We start from the raw sequence: 18,601 nt of genomic DNA, 5'->3' as shown, positions 1-18,601 counted from the left end.
CTATTGTCCAAGACTTGAGAAATTCTATTTATATTTCTTCTTTGAGTGGCATGTAGGTGGAAAATTTTGGTGTTTCTATTTCTCATTTGTAGCCAATGTTGTTTTGCCTTTTGTTTCCATTTAAGATCCTCTTTAGCTAGAGTTTTATCAATTTCAGCTTGCAAGTAGAAAACAGACTCTACATGATCTTCCATTCCTTCTTCTTGTAACACACTAAGTCTTTTTAATTTCTGACTGATATCATCAGGAATCTTCCTATTTGCTCTCACATTCCATTACTTCAGAGCTGAACTGCAGTTGATTAGCCTTTTATTCATAATGGTTGCAGGATCCTCTCCAATAGCAACTTTTCCCCAAGCTTCCTTTATGATATTGACACATTCATCTTTTAAGGACCAGGCTGTCTCAAATCTAAAACATTTAGATTTAAAGCTGCTTTAAACTCTTTTATTACCTAAAAGGATAAATGAAGGAGAATGGTTTGATTTCAAAGCAGTTTCCACATTGCAGCTGGCTTCCTGGTACAACAACTTTCATGCTGGATTGGCTAGTGCTCGATCTAGTTTTTCTTTTGTAAAGTTTTGACCTGATCTTTTGTTGTTTACCCAAGTGAATCTTGATCCTCTAATCAGAATTGATTTTAAGGAGCACCAATCAAGGGCATTTCTAAAATTCTCCATTTGTTTATAAGGTCTAGGATCACCTCCCACTTTCTCAGCTTGACAAGTTATTTCATTAAAGTCACTACAACAAAATCATGGAGTGGAGTCCATAGATTTAAGGGACTTTAAGAAATCCCAGCTCATATTTCTAATCTTATGAAGAGCCAGGTTTGTGCTAAATGATCATTTGTAACATGAGGATTAATATGCCAACTCGAATAGTTATAAATAACTACTTTAATAAGATTCTTCCACATTAGAGCAAGCCCTCCACTTCTACCTATGCTTTCTACCACTTTCACGTAAGATTGGGTTATCTCATTAGGAAACAGAGATTGGCTTATTTCAATAACAAGTACTTCAAATTATCTTTTTTTCTCATTCTCCGACCTTGATATCTATTTTCATTAATATGAAAACGATGCATGCACACGTGGGTGAAAATAAGAGGTTACAATATGGACAGCTGTTGAGCAACCACTTCATTTAATTGTCATCTTTCTGGAAAGAGGATAAGATCAGATCATCATAAGATCTATATATTATTGAGGATCCCGTTCGCCAGCACGTGCCTGTTCCAGATTCATGGTACTGTTGAAAATCAAAGCTAGCTAGGCGGTCTACTTTCCCACACCACCATATATTTTTGGAAGCTCTTTCTAATTTTTCCAAAAACTGGATTTGGATTTTCTTTCTTGTCTCGATACAATAGTACTAGCTTGTTCTTTTTCAGCTTGCTTGCGTGCGCTTGTGACCGACCACCCTGCAATCTATAAGCACGAATAATACCATGTCTCAAATAAATAAATTCTATATCAATCTTTTTATAAAAAAATAAATTTTATCCATATAAATCCTTTGTAAAATGATGAATTTTATTAATAAAAAATATTTTTTTTATATTTTTTTAAATCGAATCTACTTTTTTTTATAAAAATTTATATAAAATTTATCTATTTAAAATTTTTACAGATTATTTCTCAAGTCAATATGCATCTAAGCCTCTAAGGAGTTCTGAAAATAATATTCAAATAATTTTTTAATTTTATAATATTTTATTTAATTTTTTAATTTATTAAAATTTAATAAAACGTCATAATTTAAATTATATTATTATTATTATTTATAAAATTTTCATATTATTTTATTATCCAAACATGTCATAAATAAACTATTATGGTTGCAGATAGGGTGGGTCCACACCACTGATTCTTGACTTTGTGAACACATGGGGGTGGAGATCCATTTGAAAAGGTATTTGATTATATTAATTACCTATCAAATACTTTTCAACAAGGAATCATATATACATATTTTCAGGACCATGGAATATTTCTGAATCATATAAAACTACCTTTACCGGATTCATTTTTCAGTAAAGTCTAATAAAAACGATTTATTAAGCATGGCTATTGGGCCTTCCCCCATCCAATGCCCATAGAGCTCCAGAGCCCAATCTAAAGTTAGTGGCCCAATTTGATGGCAAGTCATCACCGGGAGTAAGCTAGAGAGATGGCTAGCGAGCTGCCGACCGAACCACATTCAATTTTTAGAGAGATAGTAAAAGCAAACGCAATATCTCCCCTTTGTCTTGGAAAAAAAATGAGTAATTCTACATACAATCGTGAAGTGCGTAAATGTCGCATAATCATTTCGAAAGAGTGGGGTTTACGATTAAAAAATTAATTTTTTTTTCATGTGGATCCCATGTTTTATTCACTTTTTTCAAAACGATTATGCGGCGATTGCACAATTCACGATTGCAAATATCTTTTCAAGAAAAAAATAAACCCTCAAAACCAAGGACCTATTTATTGCAATATATATAGAGCTGCTAAAACTCGCTAGCTCATGATAAATTGCAAAAGAAACAAGGAGATGATGAGGTCAATTAATGTGTATGAGAAAGGGAATTTTGTCACGTTCAATTTGCATGTAGAATGGCTCTACTCCCGCCGCTGGAGCCCCACTAGTTGATTTTGGTTTTTTTTTTACATGTTTTTTTTAACATTTTTAAATATTTTTTAAAAATAATTCACAATATTATTAAAAAACACTAACTTAATTATTAAGTAAAAAAAAAACAAAAATAAAAATCCAGCAATAGCACCCCCAGCGGGAGTTACCAGCGGGATGACCAGCATTTTCCTTTTGCATGTAATGCATGAACGGTGATCTGTTCATACATGTTCATTATGAGCTAAATATTGAAGTATCTCATCATGGATGCAGATTTTCAATGTGAATTTTCTCTATTTTGGTGTGTGTGTATATATATATATATATATATATATATAGGGGAGGAATATATAGTTTCATGGGTAGAGCACTGTCCGCTTTCTTGCAGTCGGAAATATATAAGCTTGGATGATGCTCTCTACTTTAATAATTTACTGAAAGATCTGTAGACTTGGAACAATTCCTAGAGTGCTGTTCATTGAAGCCAGCAACCGTCTATGTTACAAGACGGTGTAAGGCATTCTGATAGATTCTCAAAAGTGTCACTATTTTAGATGAATTCCCAAAAGTATGGCTGTGTTTCTGCTATTTTTTGGACCAGATTTTTTCGATTTTCATTGCAAAAATATAGAATTTCTAGTCATTTTTTCTATGATCAAGAGTTTTGTAATATCTTATTTATTAAACGGGTTATGATTTGGAAGTAATATGTATGAGAATTTAGAGCAATGATAGATTGACAACACAGCTACAATTTATTTTACAACTTATTAATAAAATAATATATTTTAAAAAAAAATTCAATTCATCAAATCAAAATCAAAATTAAAATAAATATTTCAAAATTTTGTAGAAGAATGGTAAAGGAGGAGTTGTTTTATCATTTCTCTAGAATTTAATGATGTGGAGTACACATCCTGCTGACTTGGCAAGATTTTATTTCCAATATTCAAGATTTTGAGTTTCTCTTGTAAATTAAATAATGCTAAATCAACAATATAAAAAAGAGTAAGGTTACATACAGACTGTCAAAAAGTGCATAAGCGTCGTATAATCAATTTGAAAAAGAATAAGATCCATTATTAAAAAATTAATTTTTTTATGTGAATCTCGTATTTATTTACTTTTTTTAAAGTGATTGCACGACGCTTATGCACTCGTGACTCCGACTATCATTTCTCTATAAAATGTGTCTTCCATACCAATTGGTATGTAGAATATTTTAGTATTTAAAATCTCAGATTAATGGAGTAATTACCTGCAAAATTAGTAAGTGTTTTCACATTCAAATCAATTTCTAGCATTCAATCAGTATCACTAACAGAGAACGATTCAATGAAATCCTCCACTCAACATAAAATTAACATCTATATAACCTTTATATAGGATCAATTATTCATGAACAAATGGTTCTAAAATACTGACATAGCATCCCCAGACCGATTTATATAGTTTTAACATTTTAAAAATTTACAAATGGGAAAGTTATGAACAACAGAACAATGTTAGTGTTGCTGTGGGACTTTTATTAATGTCCTCGTAAACATTCAAGCATTCAATACTGAGGACGTAATCAAGTAAAGAGTCTCAGGCGTGTTGTTATGGGCTCCCGACACATGGGGCACAACGATAGGTTCATACCGCAATCCTTGCAAGTCTTGAACAATGAAAAAAAAATAAAACAAAAACAGGATAAATATGAGAGGCACATATTGTATGGAATGGACTAAATTCATGCAGCAGAGTTTGATTTTACATGGTTTTTCATGCAGATAATTATTTTCATAAGAAAGGGTATTGTGTGACCTTTCTTTTCCTTTTTTTTTTTTGTGGTGGTGGGGCGGGGCGGCTGTCTTCTTCTCCCTAGTCCCTCTTTGAACATTCTTTTCAATTTTCATTAATTTGAAACAGGTCAACAATACCATGATAAACCTCTTCATTTTTGCTGTTTTACTGCTAAAAAATAAGGCAGTACCTGCTTGATGTTTGCATACTGATTGTCACTAAACTTCTAATGCCACTCTTTTCCCCCCTTTGTTTAAGTTTCTCTTTGGACGGGACAGCACATACATACACTACAGTAAACTACAATATCAACACTACAAAAGAAAACACAAATTTCTTGAACTTACCGTATGACCACATCCAAAAGCAAGGTTCTTCGGATTTGTCAGGCAAATGGGGCAGACCTTGCACAAGAAAACATATATCTCAGACTATTCTGATTTAAACATGAATGTGAAGAAACTAGGGGGAAAGAAAATTACTGGTTCCTCTGGAGCTGAAGCCTCAACTGGTTTAAAGTCCGTCACAATTGGGACTGTTTTGACTTCATTATCATGATCAATCACTTCAGGTGGGGGCGGAAGAGGTCTTGTATGTGGAGCAGCCACTGACCCTCTACTGCAAAGTGGAAGTGCATGATGTTCTCAGAAACCCCTAAACTGAAATTAGTATTTACTGAAAGCTACAAGTCCAGGCCTTACTCGACTAGTCTTTGTGTTGCCCTGTACTGAAATGGAATTTCCATGAGGGCAGCAAGTGCAAAGGCTGTTTCCTTCTTTGATGCTTCTGTGTTCTCAGTCATGACTTTTGTGAAGTTGACAAACTGCAAGAGGGAGTAAAAAATAAAATAAAATTGAAAAAAAAAAAAAAATACAGGTATCTTATATTTGTCCATCAATTAAAACGGATAATTCGAGTATGCAAAATGGACCCTCATATCGATTTTCCAAAGGGAGTACTCTTGCATGTGACAGCCTTTCATAATGTTAGTTTTATGCTAGTTAGGATTGAGCCAGCTGAGTTTTGAACTAGTAAAGATCCAATTGACATGCCTATGAAATGAATTATCTTCCAAAAGCATACCAAGTCGGTCATCTCTCTAAACCCCAAAAGAGATGATCTCGAACCAAATTCCTCATAGAGCATAGCTGTTTGTTAATAGCATCTTCTAGATCAATGCATGTAACCGTTTAAACATGATGTCCTACTTCCACCATAAATTCTTATTTCCTTTTTAAAAGTACTCTGACCACAAGAATCATGAAACTTTTTTTTTTTGATAAGTACAAGAATCATGAAACTTACTCTAATATAAACCAAAAGCATGGTTTTTCTATGTCAAGATGAGAAGTAACTAGGCACCAAAATCCTCTATGTAAAGATGTGTAGTAACACAACAGAAAAGGTCTGAATGACTTTGAAAACATAACAGAAAATAATTTTGATTTATTTTTTTTAAGAAATTAGGGTTGACAGGTGGTAGCTTGTGATTGGGCCACATGTTTTGTGATCAGGCCACATGTTTTCGATTAATGTTGATGGACGAAAATTTAACAGGGGGTGCTATTTCTAAATAACTCATACCATAAGGTGTTATTCCTATAAAAAGGCACAGGGAGATAATCCTAAGTTGGTCATAACACCAGGGGTGTATGACCAAATTTACCAAAAAAAGAGTTCTATGGCTCAGGGAATAGCCAAACTCATTTAAATAGCTTCTTTAGCTACATTACAATATCTCGATCCTAATACAAGAGCATCTAGGGGGTTCAGTATTATGCACATACTGTGGACAGCAGGCTGAATTTCCTCACCCTGAACCTCACAAGTTTTCACAGATTTCTGGCAATCCTAAATATCAGGTTTAGTACTACTGTCTGCCTCCATAACCTCTCTTTATTCAGTAGACTAGAGTACAAAATTTCGAAACCTGAAGGCTGATTGTTAAAGTAGAGTATTACAGCATGCTAACTTTGAGAGATGTTCCTCACCATTGTAATATAATTTTCGTACGTGAAAATTTGGACAGTTTTACCTAAGAAGTTGAACGAGATCAAGATAAACACCTTTATAATTATTGCTGAAAATAAGGAAGAAATCCAGCACCATGAAAACACTGGTCTGGGAAATATTTCATTAAGCTCGTGCACAGATACTTCCACACCCCTACATGCCTGCTTCTCCTTTCTGTCTAAGTAACGCATCAGCATTACTGCTGCTTGCATTCTACTACTACAACCACCACAAATCCTAAACCTCCTTCCCAACAAGGCAACGAAGCCGACCAGTGAATTAGGCATAGCTAAAAGTGTTTGAAATTTAAAAATAATATACAAAGGCCAGGGATCTCTTGGAAGCTCAAAGCATAAGAGTTAACCAAATCCTGCCTATTCCTACAATCAATAAAATCTTATTTACCGATAAAAAAAATTAAGAGTTAACCAAATCCAAGTCTCACCACCCTTGTACACAACAAGCCCATGGAGGTGTCTTCTTCATATCGTCAAATTCTCACTTAACATAACGTAAAGCAGCAAACCAAAACACCTTGGAAGGAGCAGCACGGGCAAGTTAGGCGAGATTTGGATAGTGAGATGAGATGAGATGATTTTAGAGGAAAGTTGAAAGTTGAATAAAATATTGTTAGAATATTATTTTTTAATATTATTATTGTTTTGGAATTTGAAAAAGTTGAATTGTTTATTATATTTTGTGTGAAAATTTGGGAAAGTTGTAAAGATGAGATGAGATAAGATGAGATGAGATGAGTTGGAGTGATTCTTGAATCCAAACCGGGCCTTACTCTTCAAGGGGAAAATACCATCTGTAGTTGCTCAAAATGCCTTACAAAAAGCTCTAACCTGAATCTGTTTACTTCTTAACAGTCCAAAAGATGACATTTTGTGAGTATCACAAACGAGAATGTTGTAAAGAGTTCAAAAGAGAGCATCCACCGACTGTACACACAAAAGTTTTAATTGTGCAGAGAGCCCCAACATACAGCAGTATGATCTGACAAGGGCTTGGGAACAACTTTCATGACATGACCAATTTTACAGTTAACTTTAAGTATGCATATTGTCTTCGAAAAATTTACGCTCCAACTTTTCAACCTTTTAATAGTCAAAGCTTAAACAAGTTGATGACTACTATTGGTATATATATATATATATATATATTTAATATAAAAAGGGAAGGAAAGGAACAGTGAAATGAAAGCAGGAAGCTAGCACACGGATCTCAAGAGAAAGATTGAACCCTGCCATTATTTGGCAAAGAACTCTTGCTTCTTTGGTTAAACAAACTAACTAAGGGGGTATAGGGTGAATGGGTTTGCTTCATATATATATATTTTTTTATAATTAATAAGAATTTTATTACCATGAATACATTGAATAGGCATAGTCCAAGTACACAAGAAGTATCCAAGTGTCTAACCAATCACCACATTCCAATCCTGTGGTTGGAACTAACCTAGTTGCAAAGTATGTGACTGCATATAGATCCTGATGGAGCAAAGATATAAAAGCAAGAAAAAATCAACATGTAGTCAGGTATATACCAAATACCTGGAAATTGTCAAATGACCGATGTGGAATGTTATCGTCAAATTGCTGCATTGCATCCCACGGTCCATCCCCCACTCCAACCAAAATGATCGACAGAGGATATTGGCTGCTTCTGAGAATGCCAATGTAAACAAGAACAACAAAACAAAACAAATTAAGAATACAAATGGAATTGCCTTACCTAGCAGCAACTATGGAGTCTACAGTTGCCTTTTCTTGTGGACTGAACCTTCCAGGTGGTGTGTCAATACTTCTGGTAACCTATGTATAATCCCAGACCAAAAGGCTAATTAAAAGAAGGAAAAAATGAACACCAGATAAGAATAAAATAGCGCATGGGATAAAACATGTTCCACAAACCAGTCCATCTGCAATAATGACTAGAACATGATATTGCCCATTGGTTCTCTCCACAATGCCAATTGCCGCATCAATTATTGGGGCAAATGAAGTTGGACCTATAATGTGATTCACACGTGTACGTCTCAATTAAGAGTAAGGCTTGCACATAACCAAGATTCAAAATTTTGGAATCAAGAACAAGCTAAAAGACAGGAAGGCAAGAACCAAAAACAAAAGAAAAACAAAAAAATGAAAAAGAAATGACTGACAAGTAACAATATACGTCACTCATGTAAGACTAGTATAAGACTAGTATAAGACTAGTATGCAAATTAAAATTACGTTGTTAATGGACTACACCTTTTCCCTTCATAAGTACAGGGTGAATAATGAGGCCACAGGTTCAAGACCCACCAGGTGCATAACTTATCGATGTTAAAAAATGAAAGCTAAATTGTGTATGAAATGGCATAGTACTTATGTTGCCTAAGGAATTTCTTAGATGACCAATACCCTTAAGGCTTAATTAAGGAAAAGCTTCATGGAAGTACAAGGAGCACAAGGCCATGTTTGGGTTATGATATTTTTAGAAACTATTTCACTTTCAATGCAAACCTCTATTAAATACCAAAACAAATTTTCATTTCTCAATAACATTTCATTCAATCATTTTTTCCCAACCACTTTTACAAACCTCTATAAAAGCAAACACATCTAAAAAATTTCTTAATTTAAACACACTTTCACATATCCTGTCTTCAAGAATTTTCCAAATAATTTCAGAAAATTTTATGAAAACGTTCAATCCAAGTAGAGCAGCAGAAAATTTTGCAAGAAATAACTTTTCTTTAACCTGGAAATCTGAAAAAAAAAAAAAAAATCTTTCCTGAATCCTCAATAAAGAAATATTCCTAACCATCATAAGCATCATCAGAACTATTGTTTTGCGAGGTACTTGAATTAGCAGCTAGGAAACATGATGATTAAGATGTGAAAGAAAACAGCAATCTCTTCAGCAGAAGAGATTAGTGGATTGATTCATCTCTTATCATCATCATCATCAACGGAATTATTATTTTGTAGAGTATTTTTTATCGGTAGCAGAAAATAGGACAATTAAGATGTGAAAGAAAACAACAATCTCTTCAACAGAGGATATTAGAGGAACAGATACATATGAACAAAACTCATCAGCTGATTGGCGAAAGGAAAGTGCAAATAAGAAGTAAGAATGGAAATGTCATAAAAAAACCTGCCAGCTTTAAGTATGGAACAATCTCTCTATAACGTGCCAGTGCTTCCTCAAAACCATGACACTGTCGTTGATCGGGATAAAAGCTGAACACATGTTTATCATGTGTTGTTGCTTAAAACAAGATGAAAAACAGAATACACAGTCAGACAACTCATCCATGGCAAGATATCTCTATATCTTCTACCCAAAGCAGAGACATAAATAGATACAAACCATCGCCAAACCCAAAGCAAGGTATCATATTATCTTCATCGAAAGGAGACAAAGTGCGGCCAATTATAGAGATTGCTTGCTCATATGGATTAGGTGTGCTACCAATTGCATGAAGGCTTTTCCTGTTGAATGAATACTTGCCTACAATCATTGAATGTGAGTTTCACAAACTCATAATATTAACAGCACTGATAACTATTTTTTATTTTGAGTTTTTAAAAGGAATCACCTGTCCACTCATTGCTCTTTGTGAAGTCAATACCAAGTATCAAATTTGATGATTCAAGCCCAGCTTCTCTTAATGCAGATATAACCTGAAAATTTAGGTGATACTACTCATTATCATGTGACAAGTATGATTAACATCTGATATAGAATAATACACACACACACACACACACACACACACACACACACACACACACACACACACACATATGTATTTGTATTCAACTTAGTAAAAAAAGAAAGGCACTCTGATACCAATGAACTAATATCTGCCAATAATTAATATTCAATGTCTCCACCAATCCATTCAAAAAGTCAAGTAACAATGAAAACCTGATCCAAAGAGCTGAAGTTATCAGCTATGTATGTAGGGTGCTGCTTATACTGATGGTAAGTATCCATTGAACTTTTTACATGAGAAGGAGGATCATGACGAAAGTCATCCTGAGGATTATCGTATGGTTGATGGTAAGTATCCGCTGAACTTCCTGCATGAGAAGAAGGATGATGCTGAAAGTCATCATGAGGATTATTTGGTTGATGGTAAGCATCCATTGAACTTCTCGCATGAGAAGGTGGATGTAGCTGAAAGTCATCACGAGGATCATCATATGTTGACTCCCCATTTCCCATATCTGGATATCACTGACCTATATCAAGAAAACATACCTTAATGCAGTGTACGAGTCAGAACGGTTTCTTCTGATTAAGATTATAATCTAATTTAAAAAATATTAAAACAACATTACAAGTGCAACTAGCAGCATTTCCAATAACTAATGCAACATTTGTAGCACAGCCTTTTGTGATGAACTAACACGTGTACGTGTGCTCTCAAAGATTACAGCATTGCATGCTTTCTTCTGTTCCTGGTACATATCTAGATTCCTAGCTAATAGTTGAAATTAACGCATACAAGTAACCTTCATAGCACTAGGAGTTAATAAAATTCAGATAGCAATATGCAAGGTTAAGAATAATAGGATTTGCCTAGATTCTACACACAGTCAATATGGTGGCGCAAATTGGGACACCTTAACCAAACCAATAACTAAGAATCAATCCTGTACAACTGAGGTGATAAACTTGGCATAGCCCAAAACGCTGAACAGACATGAATAGTTTCTACTCACATAAATCAGCCTCTCAAATTTTAAACAGCATCGAAATATGTACTTGGTCCCATAACCATTAACTATTCAAGATTCGTATTCTTAAATCGGCAAGCTTCTCCCATCATATAAGCGCAGCCCCGTAAAATAAAAAGTCGACACCCATAAGTTTTATCCTTTTCACCCGAATTCTTCCTAATCTGTTAGAATAAAACAATTTCCAGCACACCCAAAACAATTTACACACATGGTGATCGATGTCCAGTTTTTATCGAACATTTTTAAGTCATAACTATTATCTCCATAATGAAACGTAATACAAAAAAGGTCTCAATATCTAGTTTCAACCGCAACCCGTTGCAATCAAACAAATTCACTTACAAAAAACAGAACTTTCAAAGCCGAAATGTTTTTATTACCGATCAAAAAATAATCAGCTTTAAAATGTTAAAGGAGAAACAGAGAGAGAGAGAGAGAGAGACTTACCTGCAACAAAATGGAGAGACAGAGCAAAAAGAAAAGGGATTCAAAGTGATTCTACAATTTAGTATGCACAGCTTTGCTTCTTTTGAAAAGGAGGTAACTTTTGAGCATCCATGACGTTTTGGATATTGAACCCAAGTAAGTTGCGCTCCACTCGCGATAATCTCGTTTTCTTCTTATCTTTAGATAGCGTGCACATGTTGGATTTCAACTTTATACAGCTCAGAGCCTTGAAAGCATATAAAATTAATAAAATCTCGCTTATACGTTAAAGAAATCTGGGACACATGGGCTGCGATCAAATTCAGACAAGCACATGCTAGATTTATTCCAGGCCAATGCTTTTCATTCTGATTTACATTTTCTAATTTTTATAAACACATTTTACAATATGAAAAAAAAAAAAAAAAGACAGAACATGTGGATCGCACTATATTATCCCATACAGAAAATTATTTGGTCAATATAGAGTTGAATTGAAATAAATTAAGTTATTTATGGATAATAGTAATTTGAGATGGTGAATGAATTTTGTGAAATACTACTTAAAATTAAACTGAATTGTTTAATTCAAATTTCAAACGGACCTTCTTATCATTTTCAAATATTACCCAATTCACGAGTGTAACACAACTCACAAGCTCGACTATCACACTCGAGCGTCGGTGTCACTAGACTACAAGAATATTGTGGGCCATGTAAAATAAAAATATGGAAAATTATTATATCTTGGAATTTATCTCTATAAGAAAAATAATGACATGTTCAGTATTTATTGTATTATAATTATTAAGTTTTAAAGAAAAATGAAATGAACTCTGAAAGGGGATATCCAATAGGTTAGATGTTCAGTACTGTTAGTGAAAATTGTAATTTTCTTGTCCTATCAAGAATCTTATTTTTTTTTTTCTAATCAAGCATATTATAGAATAAAAGACAGAATTACAAGAGTCTAAGGCGTATCTTTTCCATTGTTAATAAACAAAAAACATTTAGGAAGATTAAATAGGGGTAGGCATCTAAAAGCGAGATTGGTTGCTGCCCATTGCGCCATTGAGTGCGTACATCAATTTTGAGATAGATGAATTTTTACTAATTTCCATTTTTGATATGATAGAAGATTTGTTGAATACTTGCAATGATGGGAGAGATTTTCCAAGGATGAGTCTAGGCTTTCTATGGCTGTGATGATGTTTTGGGCGTCGCCTTCAATAATTGCTAGATTTTGGTAAGTTTCCATTTTAGAAGCTAGCAACGCCACTGAGGCTTCAACGACCAGAGGGTTTTAAGTTTGAATTTTTTCCGTTCTAATTTCCGGGATATCCCCATCGTGGTTCCTTCGAATTGCTGATGCCACTGAGAAATTATTTCTGACTGCAGCGTCAAAGGAGAAACTATGAAAATTTGGAGGTGGAGGCTTCCAAGTTTCTTCTTACCTTTTTTGTTTCTTTTCTCATGCTTCATTGCATTCCTCATAAATCTGACTCAGTTGACTAGTTGCTTTTTCTAGTGACAAGGTAGTGTGATTATGAACAATATTATTTCGCTTCCACCAGATAAAATCCATGATAATTACTATGAATAACTGGAAGTGGTGTTTTTCCAGCTTGTCCCGTAATCCCAAGATCTGTTCAGGATATATGATCAGTCTTATCCAATCTGAGATGGAGCTGATGGGCAAGTTTGCTAAATTTAATGGCCAATTGCTTTGATGCCATAATATTCGGTTTATTGGACACTATATGAAAAGATGTAGCAAAGTTTCTTTCGCTTAATTGCACAGTGGACATTCTGTTAATTCAAGTTGAGGAACAATTGTGCTGATCATTGATTTGGTGGGAAGGATGTTCCAGAGTAGTAGCTTATGACGGTCATGGATTCTTAGACCCCAAAGAGGCTTGAAAAGCTCCATCCTCATATCTTATTGCACTGAATCTTGATTGCTGATTGTTACATGATAAGCTGTTTTAACCAAAAATTTCCTACTATAGTTTGGTGTCCAAATGATCTTGTCTTGCTCCTGAAAGATTGTTGGCAGCGGAATTTTTTGGATTTCTATGATGCTTTCCTGGTCAAAGAGATTTTTGCATTTTTGGCGTGTCCCATGTTAGTGGGTTGTTTACAATTATATCCGAAACTGTGAGGGAATGGTGGATTTGGTCCATACATTGCATAGGCTTTGGTTTGAAATTTTCCATTGAAGGAATCCACGGTTCTGACTAGATATTGACTGAAAGTTCATAGAATTTGGTAACATCGTCCTTTTTTTAGTATGTCTCTAGTCTGAAGAAAGCCTTTCCACATGCACCGAGTCTGACAGTTTTGGTGCTGCATTCTAGAAGTTTGTATTTTTGAGGTATTTTGCCGAGAGAATTGAATGCCACATGCCATTATGTCTTTAGCTTAATTTCCATATGATTTTTACTAGTTATGCTTGATTCATTTTTTCTATCAGTCTGAGTCCGAGTCCTCCTAATTTTGTTGGTTGGTATATGGGTTTCCATGATTTTAATGTCAAGTTATGAGTTTTATCTTTTGGGAATCCCCACCAAAATTTCCTGAAGCTTGTGTCGGAAGGCCTTGCACACAGATTTTGGAAGTTGAAATGAGCTCATGTGGTAGGATGAGATGGTGCTTGCCATTGATCTAATCAACATTGTTTTTCCTACATGTGATAAGAGCTTTGATTTCCAACCTTCCAGTTTTTTCCCCACTTTGCTCAACATTTCTCTATAGCTTGCTCTTTTATTTTTGTTAAAAGAAGTTGGTAGGCCTAAGTATTTCATTCTTGCTCAAGATGCTTTGTAAGGAAGCCACTGGCCCACTGAGATATAGATGATTTGGTTATTGGACTTGTGTTCCTTGTGATGAAGATGAAAGATTTGCTCAGATTAATATTTTGTTCTGTCCATTGTTGATATTTTGTTAGGCTTTCTGAGATAACTTGAGCATTTCTTTCTGCAATCTTTGTGAAGATTATTGTATCGTCCACAAAGAGTAGATGTGAGATGGATAGACTATTTCTACTGAGTTTTACCCCTTCAAGTGTATTTTGTGATTCAGCTTTTAACAGAATTCTTGATAGTGCCTCTGTGACTAGTATGAAGAGAAAAGGCGAGAGCTGGTCTCCTTGTTTGAGTCCTCATTGAGCTTTGAAGAAGCCTCGTGGTGAGCCGTTGATGAGAATGGAGAAGGTTGCCATTGTTACACATTCTTTTATCAAGTTTATCCATCCTTGATTGAACCCCAAAGCTTTCATTACCATGAGGAGAAAATCTCATTTCACTAGATTGAAAGCCTTTTCCATGTCAAGTTTTATGGCCATTAACCCATTTTCCCGATTTTTCTTTTGAGATGGTGGAATAGCTCATGTGCAATTATGGTATTTTCTTTTATGTTGTGACCCAGGACAAAAGCTGTCTGAAGGGGGAGATAATATTTGGTAACATGATTTTAAAGCGGTTTGCCAATATCTTCGTAATGATTTTATAGCTGACATTTGTGAGACTTATTGGACAATATTGGCTTGGAGAATTTGAACTTGAGATTTTTGGAATAAGAGTTATGTTGGTATGATTCAGTTGCTTCAAGAGTTTGCCATTTCTGAAAAAATTATGAATTGCTTTGACGACCTTTTTTATTTTTATTTTTTATTTTTATTTTTATAATGTTCCAATAATGTTTATAGAAAAGAGCTGTCAAGCCATCTGGACTTGGTGCTTTGTGGCTCGAGATTTGTTTTAGAGCTCCTAATATTTCTTCTTTAGTTGGTATCGCATTAAGCAATTAATTGTCATGATCCGAAATTTCCTTGTCAAAAAGATTTTCAAGTTACTCTGCGATTTGCGGATTGGAAGAAGAGTATATTGATCTGAAATGATTTATAAATGAAGATTCAATAACGAAAGGGTCTATTAACCAATTACTTGGTCCCAATTTGATGGAGTTTATGGCGTTTCTTCTCATTTTGATTGTTGTTGTAAGATTGTAGAATTTTGTGTTGAGATTCGTGGAGGTGAGCCAAGTGATCCGTGATTTTGGATGCCATAGTGTTTCTTCATTTTCTCTTTACTTATGCAGTCTATGTTGCATGAATCTTTCTTTTTCTTGATTGTGAGATGTCATTTGGCAGTTTTGAACTTCAAGTAACTATCTTTCTAGATCATGGACATTCTTTTGAATTCACCCAGAGTGTGTTTTGTTCCATAGTTTGAGTGCTTCTTTGGTTGCTTTGATTTTCTTACAGAGAATGTAGGCCAGATTGTCTTGATAGCTTTTACACCATGCTTCTTTTATTATTTGGTGGTTGAGCGGCTCTCGAATCTAGAATTCTACAAATTTAAAAAATGAGGCTTGACGAAGATTTGCCATAATGTGCAACAATAGTAGATGATGGTCTGATGCTGATGAGGCTAAATGTTGCAGCGATGCATTTGGGAATAAGAGTCTCCATTCTTGATTTGTTATTACTCGTTCTAGCCTTTCTCTTATAATTGCTTTCTCATATCTATTATTTGGCCATGTAAATTTCGGACCTATAAAACCAATGTCAATGAGGCCGTTTCTATCCATGAGAGTTTCGAGACCTTTGTTTGAGTTAATGATGGTTGGGCGCCCACCGTGCTTCTCAGATTGGTCAATGAGATCGTTAAAGTCGCCCATACATACCCAAGGGCCTGAAAATGCTTGGTATATTGAGTCTAGATGTTTCCAAAAATTTACTTTGTAGTTCCATTAGGTTAGTACATATACATAAGTAATTAACCATGGATGATGAGGAGGATCTAAGTAGACTAAAACTGAAATTGCATTTATATTAATTTGTACAAGTTCTAATTCTACACCCGGATGCCACAAAAGTAAAAGATCCATTTTTTTACAAGCTACTGGAAACTAAACAAAATGGTGGGAACCTAAACTATTTACAATGGATATGGTGCGTTCGTCCGACACCAAGGTTTTTGACAAAAAGATTATGTCTGGGTTATAAGTTCTAATATTAGTCTTTAAGTTTCTTATTGCCTTTGGGTCGGGCTAGGCCCCAGCAATTCCAAGCCAATGTCTTCATTCTGCTGAGGGAGGCATTTTGAAGCTTATCTCGCTAGCTTGTTTGGACTTTCTTGGAGGAGGTGGTGATGGTCTGCCATAAAGGGATATTCTAGCTTTCCCTTTGATTTTTTTTTCTTTTCCCATGAAGCCTAACTGCATTTCCAATAGTGTGGGAGCCAATAATGACTTTTCCAATTATGATGCATTGGCTGAGGGTTCATTAGATATTTGCTTTTCTATTTTCACCAGGCATTGGGATTTTCTCTTTGGGGGTTGTGAGGAGTCTGCACTCATTGGTCTTTTGGATGGGAGGATGGCTAAGTGAAGTGTCATGGTTTGAGGAGGCGAATTGGTTATTAAAGACGAAGTGTTTGTCATAAAAGCATATGGTGGTGCTAGGTTTGTGGGATTATTTGCGGGTTGTTTATTGGAGGTTGAGGTTGATATTTGTGGTGAGTTTGACAGGGGTCTGGATTGGAATAATGTGGTGGGCTTGTTGAGGTCTTTCTTATTTCATGGAGGTTGCCTGAGTGGGTGATCGTGTATGAGGCCTTGGTTTGGGGTGTGTTGGGTTGTTGATGCATTTGATTGCATTGAGTTTGGGGTGTTCCGCTGGCCTCAATTAGTGGGTTGGTTTGGGTGGATTTTGTAGAAGATTGGCTATATTTTGGTGAGTGGTCGGCTGGCTTTTAGGGAGTGGAGTGGGTGGGCTTTGTGAGCAGATGGTTATGTGCTTGGTAGAGAAAATATTTTTCTCTTGCCAATCAATGAAAATGGGCCTTTGTGCAATTAAAATGGGGGATTTAAACTTGGGCTCACCTAGATGGTCGCCGGGTATATTTGTCTCCACTATGCCTTCCAAGGTGTATGTGTTCTAGCCGACAGAGACGCGACCTGTGGTGTGACTCCTACAAGATTTTATGGCTTTATTGCCATTATGTCAGCTGTTTTAGCTCTTGATCCAACTGATATAAAGAGAAGTTGGTTGCGGGTTGGATTAATTTGATTTGAGGTAGTGGTTGGTTCCACAATGAATATATTGATTTTTGTTGGTGGGAAATTGAATGCACTTGATTCACTGTAGCTGAACAATGGTAGAGAACTGGATGGCGTCGTTTGTATGGAGCTTTCTTTGTGTTGCTGGGTAGTCAACAATGGCAGAAAGAACTATAGAAGCTCTAGATTCTCTTTTGCAAATGAGTTTCTTTCTCCTCGGTTAAGTAGATTTTGGTTCAGGAAAGCTATCTGATAGCTTCCTTGTTATGGACTTTTTGAGAGTTGGATTTCTTTCCCTTTGTTGTTTTTGTCGTGAGTCATGGTAGGTTGAGTTGCGTTTTCTGAAGGGTCCAATTTTGTGTCTTGCATACCTTCTGTTTGTTGAGAGGTTGAAGAGAAATCTGTGCTGTTGAATTTTGCTCTTAGCCAAGGATCGTAGTTGAGCTTCATGGGAATTGATTTTAGATAGTTGCAGAAGATTTGGGAGTGATCCAATCTTCTACATGCATAGCAAAAATTAGACAGACGTTCATACTTTATGGAAACCCATATTTCATGATTCCCGTACCTTGGCATTGCAAATCCTTGTTAAAGGGGTTTAGTGGCATCGATCTCAACTTTTATCCTAGTGTATTTTCTGTAAGCTATCTCGCTGATTGGGTCTTCTTCCACTTTGATCAAATTGCCTAATGCTTTCCCAATGTTGGTTGCATTCCTTAGTGTCATGTAGTCAAGGGTAGTCCGTGTATTTGCACATTAAACAGTCTGTGCTTCCTGGGGGCCATGGTTTGAGGATTAATATGTCATTTGAAGTTCCATGGTGCTTGATTTAAGACTCTTAGCTTATCCAGTGGAGATCGAAATGTGAATATAAATATATTTGTTTCCAGATCTTCTATAAGGAATTTTTGGATGAAGTTCCATGTTGCCTTGATGCTAGAGTGAATT

At 35.3% G+C, this 18,601-nt stretch overlaps 1 protein-coding gene across 6 annotated transcripts; it reads right to left on the bottom strand.

Annotated features, from left to right (window-relative positions):
- Positions 1–3,957: 3,957 nt before the first annotated feature.
- On the bottom strand, positions 3,958–11,921 carry LOC109004811 (E3 ubiquitin-protein ligase RGLG3-like). Of its 6 annotated transcripts, none has more exons than XM_018983506.2 (12): positions 11,612–11,921; positions 10,347–10,663; positions 10,015–10,099; positions 9,786–9,926; positions 9,570–9,683; positions 8,336–8,433; positions 8,157–8,236; positions 7,976–8,081; positions 5,108–5,229; positions 4,889–5,024; positions 4,754–4,810; positions 3,958–4,278 (listed from the first exon to the last, which is right to left on the bottom strand). In XM_018983506.2, exons 2-12 carry the CDS (start codon positions 10,644–10,646, stop codon positions 4,195–4,197), a joined length of 1,323 nt encoding a protein of 440 aa, XP_018839051.1. In that variant the 5' UTR covers positions 10,647–10,663; positions 11,612–11,921; the 3' UTR covers positions 3,958–4,194. The 6 variants fall into 6 exon arrangements, with proteins under 6 accessions (XP_018839051.1, XP_035550689.1, XP_018839050.1 ...); XM_035694796.1 differs by having other exon boundaries at positions 4,889–5,021; positions 11,612–11,841; XM_018983505.2 differs by having other exon boundaries at positions 4,889–5,021; positions 7,976–8,087; positions 11,612–11,809.
- Between the last annotated feature and the right edge of the window lie 6,680 nt (positions 11,922–18,601).

The sequence above is a fragment of the Juglans regia genome, chromosome 10 (assembly GCF_001411555.2).
Source record: "Juglans regia cultivar Chandler chromosome 10, Walnut 2.0, whole genome shotgun sequence".
NCBI lineage: Eukaryota > Viridiplantae > Streptophyta > Magnoliopsida > Fagales > Juglandaceae > Juglans > Juglans regia.
The sequence above is the reverse complement of the archived record's forward strand: the minus strand, read 5'-3'. Positions and strand labels throughout refer to the sequence as shown.